This window comes from Cavia porcellus, unplaced genomic scaffold (assembly GCF_034190915.1).
Source record: "Cavia porcellus strain 051 isolate PalLab524CR breed Dunkin Hartley unplaced genomic scaffold, mCavPor4.1 scaffold_6, whole genome shotgun sequence".
Taxonomy (NCBI): domain Eukaryota; kingdom Metazoa; phylum Chordata; class Mammalia; order Rodentia; family Caviidae; genus Cavia; species Cavia porcellus.
This window is the reverse complement of record NW_026947489.1, coordinates 62,686,893-62,701,882: the sequence shown is the minus strand read 5'-3', so window position 1 is coordinate 62,701,882 and position 14,990 is coordinate 62,686,893. Positions and strand designations below refer to the sequence as shown.

General features: G+C 36.8%; 1 protein-coding gene across 1 annotated transcript in view; it reads left to right on the top strand.

Annotated features, from left to right (window-relative positions):
* The first annotated feature begins 7,858 nt into the window (after positions 1 to 7,858).
* Positions 7,859 to 14,990, top strand: part of LOC100726475 (ATP-dependent DNA helicase DDX11-like) — a 35,652-nt gene continuing 28,520 nt past the window's right edge. Inside the window, 1 exon segment of the mRNA XM_063249741.1 lies at positions 7,859 to 8,230. Coding sequence (XP_063105811.1) covers positions 8,050 to 8,230 — 181 coding nt within the window. The 5' untranslated portion in view covers positions 7,859 to 8,049.

Below are 14,990 nucleotides of genomic sequence, written 5' to 3'. Positions count from 1 at the left end.
TACCAACAACAAATGCTGGAGTGGCTGTGGGAAAAAAGGAACTCTTCTGCACTGCTGGTGGGAGTATAGACTGGTACAACCACTGTGGAGGTCAGCCTGGAGATTTCTCAAAAAGCTGGGATTAGAAGTCCCATTTGACCCAGCTATTCCGCTTCTAGGCATATTCCCAGAGGAACTGAAAACATCATATCACAGTGATATATGTGCACACATGTTTATAGTAGCATAATTTGTAATAGCCAGATCTTGGAAACAACCTAAGTGTCCATCAACTGAGGAATGGATAAAAAAGTTGTGATATTTTTATATAATGGAGTACTACTCAGCTATAAAGAATGATCCCATTGAGATATTTATAAATAAATGGATGCAACTTGAGACCATACTCACAAGCAAGATAAATCAAACTTACATGTATAAATACTGTATAGTCTCCCTAGTGTAAGAAATGGTAAGAGTAGATAAGATTTTATGGTAATCATGATTCGCCATTATATTGCTTTGAAGACATGTTTTCATTCATTAGTTTGAATGGTTTTATTCTGTTTTGTTTAATTTTATTATGTGTGATGGTACGAACAGCTATTTTGAAGAAAACAAGATATGGCAGCCATTGCTGATTTAATATCATCTTGCTTTGAAGTCCTACCATGGTTTTGTTCTTCTGTTTCTAATGGTTCTATCATGTTATGTCTTATTGGATTTTAATATGTGATTGTATAAACAAGTTTTCTATAGAAAACGAGATAATATAGTAGCCATTTTTCATTTTCTGTTATTTGGTTCTGAATGCCCTATAATACTTTCATTCTCTTGGTTTTATACTATTTTGTTATGTTTGATACTATTTTATGTGAAGGTATGCTCAAGTATTTCAAAGAAAGAGACATTATGGTAGCTACTGTTAATATCCAGTTGTCCTTTTGGAAGTGCTGTTTTGCTTATATTGTTCTGTTCTAGTCTGCTCTGTTCTGTCCTCTTTTGTCTTAATCTCTTTAAAATAAAATAAATTTAAAAAAAGAAAATTCAATACTACAGTTGATGTTTTTACCTAATCCAACTGCAGACCTTATTGAAATGGGTTTGCATGGAATTTTTTTGAAACTCACTGATATTTCTTAACCATGAAATTTTAGTCCTTAGATATTCATGTGCTACATTTCAACAGATACCAGTGTTAAAGCTGCTTTATGTAAATGACACTTAGGAACTTTCCATCTACTATATTTTCTGTCTTTATCCTGGAGCTCTGTTTACACAGGATGATGTGTTTCTCTTAGATGCATCCCTTTCTGAAGAACATCCAATTTTACAATCTTGTTGGAGACCAAGTACTCAAATAACAGAAGCAAACTGGATTCAGAGCATGACATTTGCAATTTTTGGAATTTTCCAGAAGGCTTAACACTTAAGGTTAAACTAGAAACATTTTCTCACATGGTCTACATGACCAAAAAATGACTTTACCTGAGAATGTGATAGAGTGGACCTCAGGAGGTACAGAGGTATGTTGTGTCTATTCATGACACACTTTCTTAAGCACAAGAAAGATAAAATCTATCACAGGTTGTGTGATCCCAGTTCTGCTCAACCAATGATCACACGTGGAAACTGAATATCTAAATTTTCAATTTAAAAAAAAAGTGTATAAGCCTTCTAATGAGTGGGAAAGAAATGCTTTTGATTAATCATATTTTTGTAAATATGTTTCATACTCTGAAGTAAATTTAGCATGTAATTAAATATTTATGTTTATGTATGTATTCAAATAAAATTTACTCTTGTAGTTCTGAAGAAGTAAAAGTGTAAGTTACCAACATATTTCTTTCCATAGACTCCCCACTCAGTATGCAGTTAGAGTTCCAATCCTGGATTTAGAAAAAGCCCTCAGGAAGGAAAGGCTGTGTGTTGTTTTGATTGTACCCCTTGTGCAGATAGTGAGATCACCAATGACACAGGTAGGTACATATCCTGTGGACACATTTGTATTCTATTTTATATTCACTCTATCTGTCGAGGAAATGGAAAAATTCTTACAAAGGACACTGATGATAAAATACTTCCTTCAGTTATCAAATTACTTGTTATACTAAGTGCCTTTTGGAAATCACATTTACCCCTCTGAAATGCACTCAAATTCGTTTTTCCTTTTGTTCAATTCTTATCAATCTTTTTGTTTGTTATTTGTTATATGGCTAGCAATTAACCCAAAATGTGTTCTATCAATGATCTATGTCCCCAGCTTCTTTTATGGTTATTATAGGACAGAATAGCACTAATTTCTTCAGACTTCCTCAAAAATTCAAGAACCATGTCTTAGCTCCCTAATTCCCTGGAATAGCACTTATGCACTGCCATGCCTACCAACATTGAATTATTTTTCTGGTCCCATTAAAAGCATTCTTTTCTGAAGACAAGCCCTTTCCCGTACAGCACAGCATCTAAGTTTCATCTGCATCATGAAACTTAACATGGAGCATGATTAAAGCCAACTCCTTACACCCTTTGGAATCATAGCAAGATTACAGTCAAGACAAGGTCAGGCATAACTTCATTTTCCTGTGGCTGATGCTATTTGTCATACAAAGCAGGTAATCACAGAAAGTGAGTCATTTTTGGAGATAGGGGGATGTCTTTGATGTATAAAATGCTTATAACACAATACAATTTAATTCTGCTAGAATGCATAAAATGCATACAGTCTGTAGACTGTAGCATAAAGTTTGTACTACAGAACTGCAAGGATGATATGCACACAGAATAAGGGATTTAAAATGTTACATACATTTTGGGAAGGTGTTAGAGGCAGTTTCACAGAGATCATAGCTTTAGTGTTATATCAGAATAAAAAGAGGTGGCATAAATCCTCTAGGATTACTAGAAATGGCAAAAATGACATTTGCCATTGATAGTATAGTCAAATAACCTATAGGAAAATACCATGTTATTAAAACAGATAAAATGAGGATGATGATTGAAACATACTGTATAAAATCTATAATAATCTGGTGATAAAAACTGTTCCATACCATAAATACCTCTTTGAAAGTATTTAAATTTCCTATAATTCATGACATGGTGGAATCATCTTCCCATTGAATATCTTCTAATTTGGTTTTGTGACTAATACAAATTTTGATTTCAAAATATATTTAGTATGATTTTAAATGTTCTCTGAAATGCATCAAGATTGATTATGTACTGTGTTATGAGGTTATTTGAACTTATGTTCTCCACAAAGTATGGGAATATGGTACTTTTAATAAAATGTTGTATTTGCCCATGTAGAGAATAATGCACCCATTAATATCAGTTAATACTTGCTTCAGGTATGAAAATTCTCAGTCATACATAGAGTATAGAATAGATCAAAGCACAAATTAAAAATCATGTGCAACTGAAAATCCTGATAATTGAAGCCAATACTCTATATAGAGACAAATGTTCATTCTAATATTATGTATACTTTCGTATTGTTCTATATTTAAATTAAAAAGGTAAAGTTCTACATTTGAAATATTCATTACAGGCTGGAGACTTAGCTCAGCAGCATAAGTCCTGCCTGGAAGCACAAGGTCATGAGTTCAATCCCTGGTACAAAAAAAACTCCAATAAAAAAAATATTCATTACACATAAGAAAAAAGAACAAATTAAACATAAAGAAGTGAAAGTTGGGATACAATCTGAAAGTAATATTTAAAAAATTAAGACACTGAGAGAAAATGAGCAGAGATAAATGTGATTCTGGTAACAAAAAGCAACAATTCTGAGTACAATTCTCCAAAAAATAAGAGAATATTTAAAAATATTTAAAGCTAACTTAATATGACAGAAATTTCTCCATTAGTATTGTTATATGAAAATTTTTTCTATGAAAGTATAAGTAATTTAATATCACCCTATGTCTTGAAATCTATAAAATCACAGGAAAACAGCATAACAGTCCTAAGGAAAAAAATTGTCTTTATAACAGTTGTATCTCCTTATTACCATGTCTCTTAACCTATAGGAGTATACAGTGTAATTTTTCACTCCAAATATTTGTTGATTAATAATACCAACAATGAACTGCATGAGCATTCAAAAATATATTAATGTTAACTTCATTCTTTCAGAACAGAGGAAAATCAAGTCATTTTGTCAGGAAATAAATTGTGTTAATCATAGCTGAAAGCGCACTTGGAAGAAACAAAGTTCACAGTCTACTTTCCTTTTTAAACTCAATTTACATGTTCTATTCCAAATTGAGGTATATATTTCAGGAATGGCATACCATAGCAAACTCAGTTTATAAAACATAGTTAAATATACTAGCTCCTAGTAAAATAAAAAATGAGACTACCAAATGGTGATAATATAATAAAGTTGGACATCACTGTGATTTAAAAGCTATAAGATTATGTATTACCAAATTAGGTCTAGGAGAAGGTCTGTAGCTTCCCCTCAATATTGGTGTTTATGTTACCCTATAGCACACTTTACAATTTGTGGTTTATTTTTGAAAGAAACAATGAGATCACAACTTTTGCTATCATACTACTGCCACACTCTACACCACGGGCAGTGCAATAAAGAAAACACTGAAAAAAAGGGAGAAATGTGAATGATGGAATTTTCCAGTGATGATAGTTTTTAAGTATAAAATTCATGTAAATAAAATAACATGATATTGAATTTCCTAGTTGTGGAATACAAGATTATCACAAAAATGAAACCTTTTTTCATACCTTAGTCATAAGGCGCTTATAAAAAATTCTGAAAATTGATTTTTGTAGCATTTAAAAATCATTAAATATGTGCTGATGTATCCTGTAAATGGTTTTGAAAGATATCAAGGTTAAGTTATTGAAATACTCCTTTAACAATAAAAATTAAATTGGTGGCTGCATCAAGCACATTCATAGATGGAGAAGCTCAATAATGGAACAATTTCTCTTTCAATGTCGCTTCATATTTATTTCCCAGGGGCTTAGCAATCATGTTGGCTTCATAATATGAGACTGTTCACTGAACACCTCGGAAATAATTTATACAGTTTTGATATAGATAAAATAAGTGAAGTAAGAGAAGTAATAAAGGCACATTCTTTATTACTTTGTAAAAATAGAAAGCTTTGCGTATGCCAGATTTTGAAAGGAGAATAAATAACAAGCAGTATTATACACGAATTATTCTTTTATTTTGTGTGTAGAAACAAATGCAAAAGTGAGGTGCGGTGATGCATGCCTGTAATCTATGGCTCTGGCTAACTGAGGCAAGAGGATTTTCTGTGGGAACACAGCATTGGCAACAGAGTGAATTAAGGAGATCCTTTTTCAAAATAACAAAATTAAAAAAGATTAGGAATATATCTCAGGGCAAAGTTACTGAGTTCAATTCCACATACTGACAAAGAAAGAAAAAGAAAGCAAAAACTTAAAAATTGACAATTTAATTCAAGTCTGGTAAGTTTCTAGGAATGATCTTGCTGGGGGGAAAGGGAAATAATATACTTAGGCAAGTGACAGTTTTCATTCTTAATAGCTATGCAGCAGTGTGTGAAGTGTCCGAACCATCAATATGCCAACACTCAGAAAAAACTGACTGCAAAAAGCTGTGACTTTTCTGGCTTATGAAGATCCTTAGGGTGCTGTCTTTGGGCTCTTTGTGAAGCAATGAGTCATTCCTTCTCATTGTCAAAGCCAATAACCGGGCTTCAGCTACATCCTATTCATCTCCCTCACCTTCTGCTTCCTCTGCTCTTTGCTCTCCATGGCTGTTCCAACACAGCCATCTGCATCCTGAAGCAGACCACATTTGCAGTTGTCTTCACTGTGGCTGTTTCCAATGTCTTGGCCAAAACTATTACTGTGATGCTAGCCTTTAAGGTGACTGCTGCAGGCAGAAGAATGAGGCAGTTCCTCATATTAGGGGCACCAAACTACATCATCCCAATGTTCACCCTGATCCAACTCACTCTCTGTGGATTCTGGATGGTCAAATCCACCCTACATTGACACAGATGCACAATCTAAACATGGTCACATCATCATCGTGTGCAACAAGGGCTCCTTCACTGCTTTCTACTGTGTCCTGGGATACCTGGGCTCCCCGGCCCTAGTCAGCTTCACGGTGGCTTTCCTGGCCAGGAACCTGCCTGACACATTCAATGAAGCCAAGTTCCTGACATTTAGCATGCTGGTGTTCTGCGGTGTGTGGGTCACCTTCCTCCCTGTGTACCACAGCAGTAAGAGGAAGGTGATGATGGCCATGGAGGTCTTCTTCATCTTGGCCTCTGGTGCAGGGCTGCTGGACTGCATCTTTGCCAAGTGCTACATTATTTTCTTAAGACCACAAGGAAATATTTTCCCTGGGTTCAAGGTAAAACACGTTCTGAAAGGAAAAAAAAGCCTTCTTAAATTGAAAATATACTCTTTTACTAAAATATATAAAGTGTATGAGGCAATTCTGCATCATTTTCTAGTCATATTTGATATAGTTTGGGATTTACTCAAATAAAGGACTATTAGTTTTTTCTTAACAATCTTACACTTGTAATTGTCAGTAACTATCACATCTTTCAATTGGAATTTTATTCTAGATTCTAGATTTTTGTCCCATTGATTCTACAACCAATCTTATTATGTCTTAAACTTGATTGTTATTCCCTTTCATTTTTTCTCATTTAATTTTTCAGTAGTTAGGAATTTTAACACACTTTTAGTTATAGATCCAATTCTTCAATCCCCTTAAGCATTTAAGAATTTCTCTCACATTAGTCTGCTAGTATTCCAGCAATTACCCATCATATGTTACAAGAAATATTCTTTAAGATGGCAAGGTGTTAAATTTGTATTTTAACTCAGGTGTGAATATGTGTGTAGTACTGATTTTTCCCATGCATAGTTGTATGAATCTTCCCATGTACCCTTGTTCAATAATCCTTTGTTAACATGAACCATGTCTAGTGTTTATTTAATACATGTTATATATAAATCAGTGGAGAAGGGGCAGCAGGTTGTCTGGCTGCCCTCCTGTTGTGGTAGAGGATGGGGCTTGATAGCCAGGGAGGATACTGCAGCAAACTGTCCCAGTCTGTTGGGGTGCAAGGAGGAGAAAAGGGGAGTAGACAGAAGGCCAGTCTGCTGTTGGCCAGACTACACAGCCCCTCCAGCTGAGAAATGAGTTGGGTTCTTCTATTATCACCAATTCATTGAGGCAGTGTGTCACTTCTGGTGACTGAAATAATATTCCCTGAAGGCTGACACAGTCCTCTAGCAAAACATAAACTCTGTTTTATCACGATGGCTGAAATCCACCTTTGCCCAGTTATCGATTGTGACCCATACATTTCTTAGGTGAGTCTATTTTCTTTTTCTAAGATGTTTTCCTTTGAAAAAAATAATGCATACACGTGTCCACTACAACAGAAATCTATCAGTTAAGCATACCAAATATAGTAATAAAATTTCTTTTAAACCAAGGCAATGTCTGCATAAGTCATGATAAACACTAAGCTTCACTTCAGGAAAGGAAGTGAAGCTAAAACAGGAGACCAGCCAGGCTTTTCCCCACTCACCACTGCGCACAGTACCAGACCTGGGACCAGAGACAGGAGAGAAACAGGGAAAGATCTGAGGAAAAGAACTCGAACTGCAGGTATCCACAGCAAAGCACCAAACGGGACAGTATTTTTAGCTTTGAGAACAAATATTCAAGTAAACCAATCCCAGACAATTGGGCGAACACACATAATAAACTTTGCTCTTTGTTAGTAACTTTATCAAGTAAAACGACTGCTTAATCAGCCTCCTACGTTCGGCGAAGAGGTAGAGAATCCCTCGCACTATCTGGAGATTCCCAGGAGCACGGTAATAGGGCCAGGTTTATGATCGAAAACCAGATCACAGCTCGTAAGACCAAGTCAGTTCTACGATTTTGTTTCCAGAAAATCAAACTTGGCAAGGAAAACTACCCAAGCACAGTAGCACAGCGGAAATAAAGCCTCCCTCTTACTGGAGGCCGAGCGCCCCCCGTTCCGCGCTTGTTCCAAGTGCGCAGGCGCAGAGATGGGGAGTGTGGCATCATGTTTCGCGGTCCTCTGCGATGAGGCTGAGGAGGCGCGATTCCAATTCAGCCTGGTGTCCCAGGATCTCTCTCCCCACTGCACCCAGCCCAACGGTCCTGCCCTAGGGGAGGAAGGTGGGCGAGGTGGCGGAGCTGAGGACTTGAAGAAAGGGCTCCAGGAAGGTCAGACCCCGGAGTAGGTGGTCCTTACAGGCTGAGGGAGCGAGCCGAGGGGCGTGCGTGTGGTGTGCGGGGCGGGGCCTTGTGATGGACGGGCGATTGGCCAATGGGGGAGGGCGGGCCCGTAAGGACTGGGCCTTCGGAGAACCTGCTCGCTGTTTGCTATCTTGAGGACAGCTCGGGGGACCTCTGGCCTTAATTTGGGGAATCTGTGCCCAGCGCCTTCCTAAAGCGTTTAGTGATCGCCACTCTGGAGCGTGTGCGCCACAGCCCTGGCGAGGAGTTCCACGGAAAACGTGGGCGGGAGATCTTGCTCGTGCCCACGGAGCCTCTGAGGAGGTCTGAGGGTGTGACAGATGAAATCCTCAGCAGTACTGAATGAGTCTGTTGCTGTGGGATTTGTTCTCCCCTGTTATTTAACCTTGGTTGACCTGTGCTGCTTCTTGAGTAATGAGATCCCTAGTTACGCTCACTGGGAAGGGAAATGATGATTATGTTCTTGAATACTGTCATTCTAAAGTTAGATAACAGCCTTTTCTTTTACCTTATTGTGGAGAGTGTAAGAGACAGGAAATATGATGCTCAAGGGCTTGGGGAGCAGCAGAGATCTTTCACCTCCTGGGCTCAGCCACTTGCCGGGGTGAACTTGATCAAGTCACTTTTCCGAGTCTCATCCTCTTTACCCATGAAAAAGTTGATGGAAATACAAAGCACAGGAGGTTGTTGCCATTAAGGATGGCGCTTGGACTGGATATTCAAGTCAGGACATCTCCCTACCCACAGCAGTGAAAAGCAGAAACCTTTGGCTATGGCCCCTTATGTCTAGTCTAGCTGGCTACTTACATATTTATCACAATTTTATTAAACACCCTCGTGATGCTTACGCCCCTACCCAGAGACCTGGAAGCCAAGAAGAGCAAGACATTTCTCCTTTTACATAGCTTATATTCCACTCATGGGGGAAAATAGTGAAAAAGGTTCAGTTAGTGCTAAGAGCTACAAAGAAATTAAGTACAAGGTAATATGATAAAGGTGCGACCTAAGGCAGCATGTGTGCATGCTACGTGTATGTGCACATGTACATGGTGCATGTGTGTACATTTCAGTGTTTTGGACTCTTGTTAAGTGGTGAAACTGGGGAGTGAGCCGAGTGCTGAATATTGAGTCATCATTTCCAAGGCGGGGGAACTAGCGATTAGTAGGCACAAGCTGATTAGGTGAGGCTCAGTGTCTGGCTGAAGGTATGTAGACTGACCCCGCAAGCTACCTTTAGAGAGAGGGAGTCGGTGATGCTAATCGTCTTTGTCTGGGGATTGAGAACTAAGAAACAGGAAAAGAACTTTTACATGGCAGAGGTGATTGAAGAGGCTGTGTGCAGGCTAAAAAATCTAAATGATCAGAAAATAGGAGTAGGCTAAGGAAGTCAGATTGGGGCTCTATCAGGCATCTGCCTGGACAGCAGAATTATGGTCCATGGTATTTTTTTTTATTGGTGAGGCTCCTAAAGCTGTTGGAAGACTGAGCAGGCTTGTGCTTCTCACCTGGAAGGAGTGCATCCTGCCAATAACATGTTTCTTATTTTCCCAGAGGCTCAGGTAATTTTTCAGTGTGTATCATGTCAGTAAATTTCTCTTGTACTTTAGCAAGATATCTTGCACCCATGTGAATCAGATGAAAGCAGAGGCAAATGTACCAGGTTTAAAGCATGGTTTTCCTCCGGTTAGTTATGACTCTGAGGACTTATTTACTGTCTCCTCCTTCCCCAGTGCTTCAGAGTGGACCCAAGTATTTGTGCAGGCAAATGCTCTAACTCTGAGCCACTGGTCCAGCCAGAAATTATTGTTTCTTTTTTTAATTAATTAATTTTATTGATGCATTTTATACATATATAATGCTAACATTCATCATATGGAATTTGTGCCTGTATATGATATAACTTGATTTCTTTTTTCCCTTTCCCTTTCTTCCCTTAAACTGTTAGTCTCTTCCTTATTTACAAAGCTTTGTTTTCATTTTTCCTTCTATTCTCCCTTTTTCTATTCCCAATCCTCTCCCTGGTTCCCCTTCTCATTTGAATATTTTCCTCCTATTTCACAGTATCTAATCCAAGTATAAATATACACTTTCAGTTTCTCACTTTGTATAAACCATGCAATATTTGAGCATATGTGTCTGATTAATTTCACTTAAGACTCAGTGTTCATTCATTTACTTAGAAATGTCTCAAGCTTTTATGGCTGAATAGCACTCCATTATATATAAAAAAAAAACCAGACCTTCTGTATCCATTCATAAGTTGATGGGCATTTGAGTTGTTTCCAAGATTTAACTATTACCAATTGCTACTATAGAAATGGGCATGCATATATCACTGTGGTGATTCTTTTAATTCTTTTGGGAAGATACCAAAAAGGTGAACAAATATGATAAATGCAACCTATAAGCCTAGGTTTTGAGGAATTTCCACAGTAGTTATACCAGTATATATTTCCACCAATAGGACATAAGGGCTGCTTTTTCCCCACAGCCCTTCCAGCATTTATTATTGGTTGATTTCTTGACAATAGCCACTTCTTGACAGTAGTGAGATGAAATCTCAGTGTTGTTTTAATTCGCATCTTTCAAGTGACCAGTGACCTTGAACATTTTTTACATGTGTTTATTTGCCATTTGTATTTCCTGATCTGAGAAGTGTGTATTCATTTCAGATGCCCATTTTTAGGTTGGGGCTTTAAATTTGAAGGGTCTGACTTTATTTGAGTTCTTTATATATTCTAGATAATAGTTCTTTGTCTGAGGAAGGATGATAAATTTTTTTTTCCACCTCTGTGGGTTGTCTGTTTACTCTGTTGGTGATTTCTTTTGCTGTGCAAAAACTTTTTAGTATGACAGGATCCCAGTTGTTGACTTTTTGTGATTTTTACTGTGAGATTAGGGCTTTGTTCATTAAGTGTTTACCTATCTACACCTTTTTCTTCATGAGTTCTACTTATTCTCTCTTATAGCAGGTTTAGTGTTTCTTTTAATAGTTGGATCTTTGATCCATGTGATTTTAATTTAGTGCATAGTGAGAAATACAGATCTAGTTTTAGTCCTTAGTATGTGGCAAAGCCAGCTTTTCCCACACTATTTCTTAAAGAGGCTTTGTTTCAATGATTACATTTGAACATTTTGTGAAACATAAGGTGGCTTAGTTTGTTCGGAGTTGTTTCTATATCCTCTGTGCTGTCCATTGATCCTCAGGTCTGCTTTTGTTGTTGTTGTTGTTGTTTTACCTATTTATTTATTTTTGCTTTTTTTCCTTCTCAGTATTGTGCTGTTTTTGTCACAGTAGCTCTGTAGTATAATTTAAAGCCAGGAATTGTAATGCCACCTGCCTTGCTTTTGTTGCCCATGATTTGTTTTGCTATTCTATGTCTCTTCTGGTTCCAAATCAATTTTAGAAATATTTCCTCTAACTCTGTGAGGTATGCTCTGTGAAGTATTTTCACCAGGATTGCATTAAATCCTTATTACAGTTTTGGGAGTATGCACAATTTCACTATATTGGTTCTTCTTACCCCAGAACAAGGGATAAGCGTCTATTTTTGGATATCTTGTTCAATCACCTTTTCCCAAATGCTGTAATTTTCAGTGGTAAGTTCTTTTACTTCCTTCATTTGGTTAATTCTTAATTATTCCTTTGTTTTGGATGCTATTGCAAAAAATATTGTTTCTCTAACTTCTCTCTCTGATTTCATTATTTGTATATAGGAATGCAATGAATTTTTTTATCCAGCTATGCTACTGAATTTGGTTGTTAAATCTAGATGTCTTTTGTTGGACATTTTGGTTTTGTCTATGTAGAGTATTATGTCATGCACAAATAATTACTTATTCTTTTCCACATTTATTCCTTTTATATCTTTCTCTTCTCTAATTGCTCTGGCTATTATTTCCAGAACAATATTGAATAGGATTAGTGATAGTGGACATACTTGTCTTGTTCTTGATTTTAGAATGACAGCTTTCAGTTTTTTTCCATTTAGTATGATGCTGTTGATTTGTCATAGATGGCTTTTATCTGATTGAGATAAAGGTGATGTATTCTAATTTTCTATAGGGTTTTATCTTGAGTAGGTATGGGAATTTGTATCCTATGGTCTGATAACTATGCATGGAATAATTTCAGTTCCTTTGCATATACTTAAGCATGTTCTGTGGATTGGTATGATTTCTGTTTTGGATAACATCCCATGCATAGCTGAGAAGAATGCGTATGCTGATGTTGTAGAGTGGGGCACTCTGTATGTATCTACTGAATCCATTTGTTCACAGGTTTGGTTCAATTCTGATACTTCTTTGTTGATTTCTGGTCTAGTCGATGTGCCTATTTGTGTCTGTTGAATATTAAGATCCACTATTACAATATGATTATTCATTCTGTTAATATGTTTTAATATAGTTGGATGTACCTGCTTTTGGTACATTCATATTTATGATCTTTTCCTCTTGCAGTTTTCTGTTAGCAAGTATGTAGTGACCTTCTTTGTCTCTTTTGATCAGTCTTGGCTTGAATTTCACTGTGTCTGCAAATAAAATAGTTACTTGCACCTTTTTCTGGGTTCTTATTGCATGAAGTATTGTTTTTCATCCTTTGGATTTCAGTCTCTTGATTGCTTTTTGAGTTTAAATGTTTCTTGTATGCAACGTATTGTTAGATATTTTTGTTGATCCACTCTGCCACTCTGCTTCTTTTGAATGGTGAACTGAGGCCATTTACATTGATAGTTATAAGTGATATATACTGATTTATCCTTGTTGTATTTTCCTGTTGTTGATTCCCTACCATTCCCCTCAGTTTAATTGATTGCCTTTCCTGGTGGTTTCTTATCATTGGTGTTCTTGGAATTGTACTCTTGTCTCTTTCTAAAATATTTTTCAGAATATTTTGTAGAGCTGGTTTAGTGATCATGAATTTCTTCAGTTGTTCTTTGTCATAGAAGTATCTTATTTCTTCATTTGAAAGATAGCTTTGCAGGACATACCAGTCTGGTTTAGAGGTTGTTTTCTTTTGGGGCCCGAAATACTTCACTCCAAGCTCTCCTTGACTTAGGGGTTTGTGTTGAAAAGTCTTCCGTGATTCTGATGGTCTTCCTTTATAGTTGATTTGTTTTTCTCTTAACAGCTTCTAGTATTGTGTATTGTGCGGAATTTCTGGAATCTTGACTATTATATACCTTAGGGTACATTTTATTTACATTTATTTGTTTGTTTTGGTACAGGGTCTTGCTTTGTAGTACAAATTGACTTTGAACTCACTGTGTAACCCAGGATGGCCTTGAACTCATGGTGGTTTTCCTGCCTCAGTCTCTTGATCACTGGGACTATAGGTGTGTGTCACCATGTCTGGCTTGAGCTAGATTTTTAAAATCATGGCCAATTAGAATTGTATATGCCTTACTTGTTTGTGTGTCAAATTGTTTCTTCATGTTTGGGAAGTTTTTTGCCATTACTTTCATAAATAAGTTTTTTATGTTGTTTGCATTATCTCCTAAGTTGCCATTGACTCTGTTCAATCTTATATTATTCTTTGATGCACCTAGCAGTTGGTGGATTGATTTTTCATGGTCCTTTTCTATTTTTAACAAAGTTTCTTTTCATGGTCACAACCCCAAATTCTGTTTTCTAGATCTGATATTCTGTCCCCACATTGTCTCATGCTCCTGTATATCTTTTAAATGGAATTTTAAATCTTGTAGACATCCATCTGAGTCTGTTTCATAGTTTTCATTTTTTCCCTATATTGGGCATTTATGGTTTCCATCATTTTCCTATGCTCCTCTTTTTTATGCATATCTTCTCTAGAATCACTAATCATGCCCTTCATTATGCCCCTCATCTCTGAAGATATCTGAGAAGTTATTTCTGATTTGATTTTTTCCTAGAGTCTCATTCATCTACTTTGTTCCTTTTACTGATACCACTTCAGAGAGTCCAGAAGGGTTGCTTTCAAATTGTTCCACCTCATTGTCCACTGGATTTGCCTTTGGGGAACTACAGATCAGTAGTTGCATCTGGCTTCTGTGTCTTCTTATTTTCTACTTTTTATTTCAGCATATTTTATGCATTGATGCTTGTAAATTGCTTATGGTAAGCATCTTGATTTCTATTCTCAACAACTCTTAAGAAATGACTATATCTTAGAGATGTCTTCACGTTGTAGCTGACTTTGAGTTTTGATTCTGTAGTAAGATTCTACTTCTTCAAATTAGTGGGGATGAGAAGTTGCTGCTTATTTGGCCTAATAGCTTGTGGTTCTTGGCATTGGCCTGTAGTATTGTTTATGGTCCTCAGGCAGTCTCATTCTTGGCATATATGGAAGAACAAATGATTATACTGGTTTTATCACCTTGGCTAAAGTAGTACAATGAGTAATAATAGCATCCTACACCCCCTAAAAAATGACAACCTTGGGGCCAGGGATATAGCTCAGTGGCACAAGTGCCTGCCTGGAAAATGACAACCTTCATAACTATTAATTTGCCACCTTTATACATATGAACATGACTTGTAGCTACCTAACCAAGTCTAAAAGAAGCCAGAAAACTCTATACAGTAAGTATCCCCTCAGAAGACATTTTTTTTATCCTCAGGGAAGAAAACTAAAAATGAGTTAAGGGGGAAAAATAGAGCAAGAAAAGAAGAGAAAGGGATTAGAAGCAAGTCTGGAGGACAAAGAAAGACTATACAGGCTTGGGGAACTAGTGAAGAGGACAGGAGG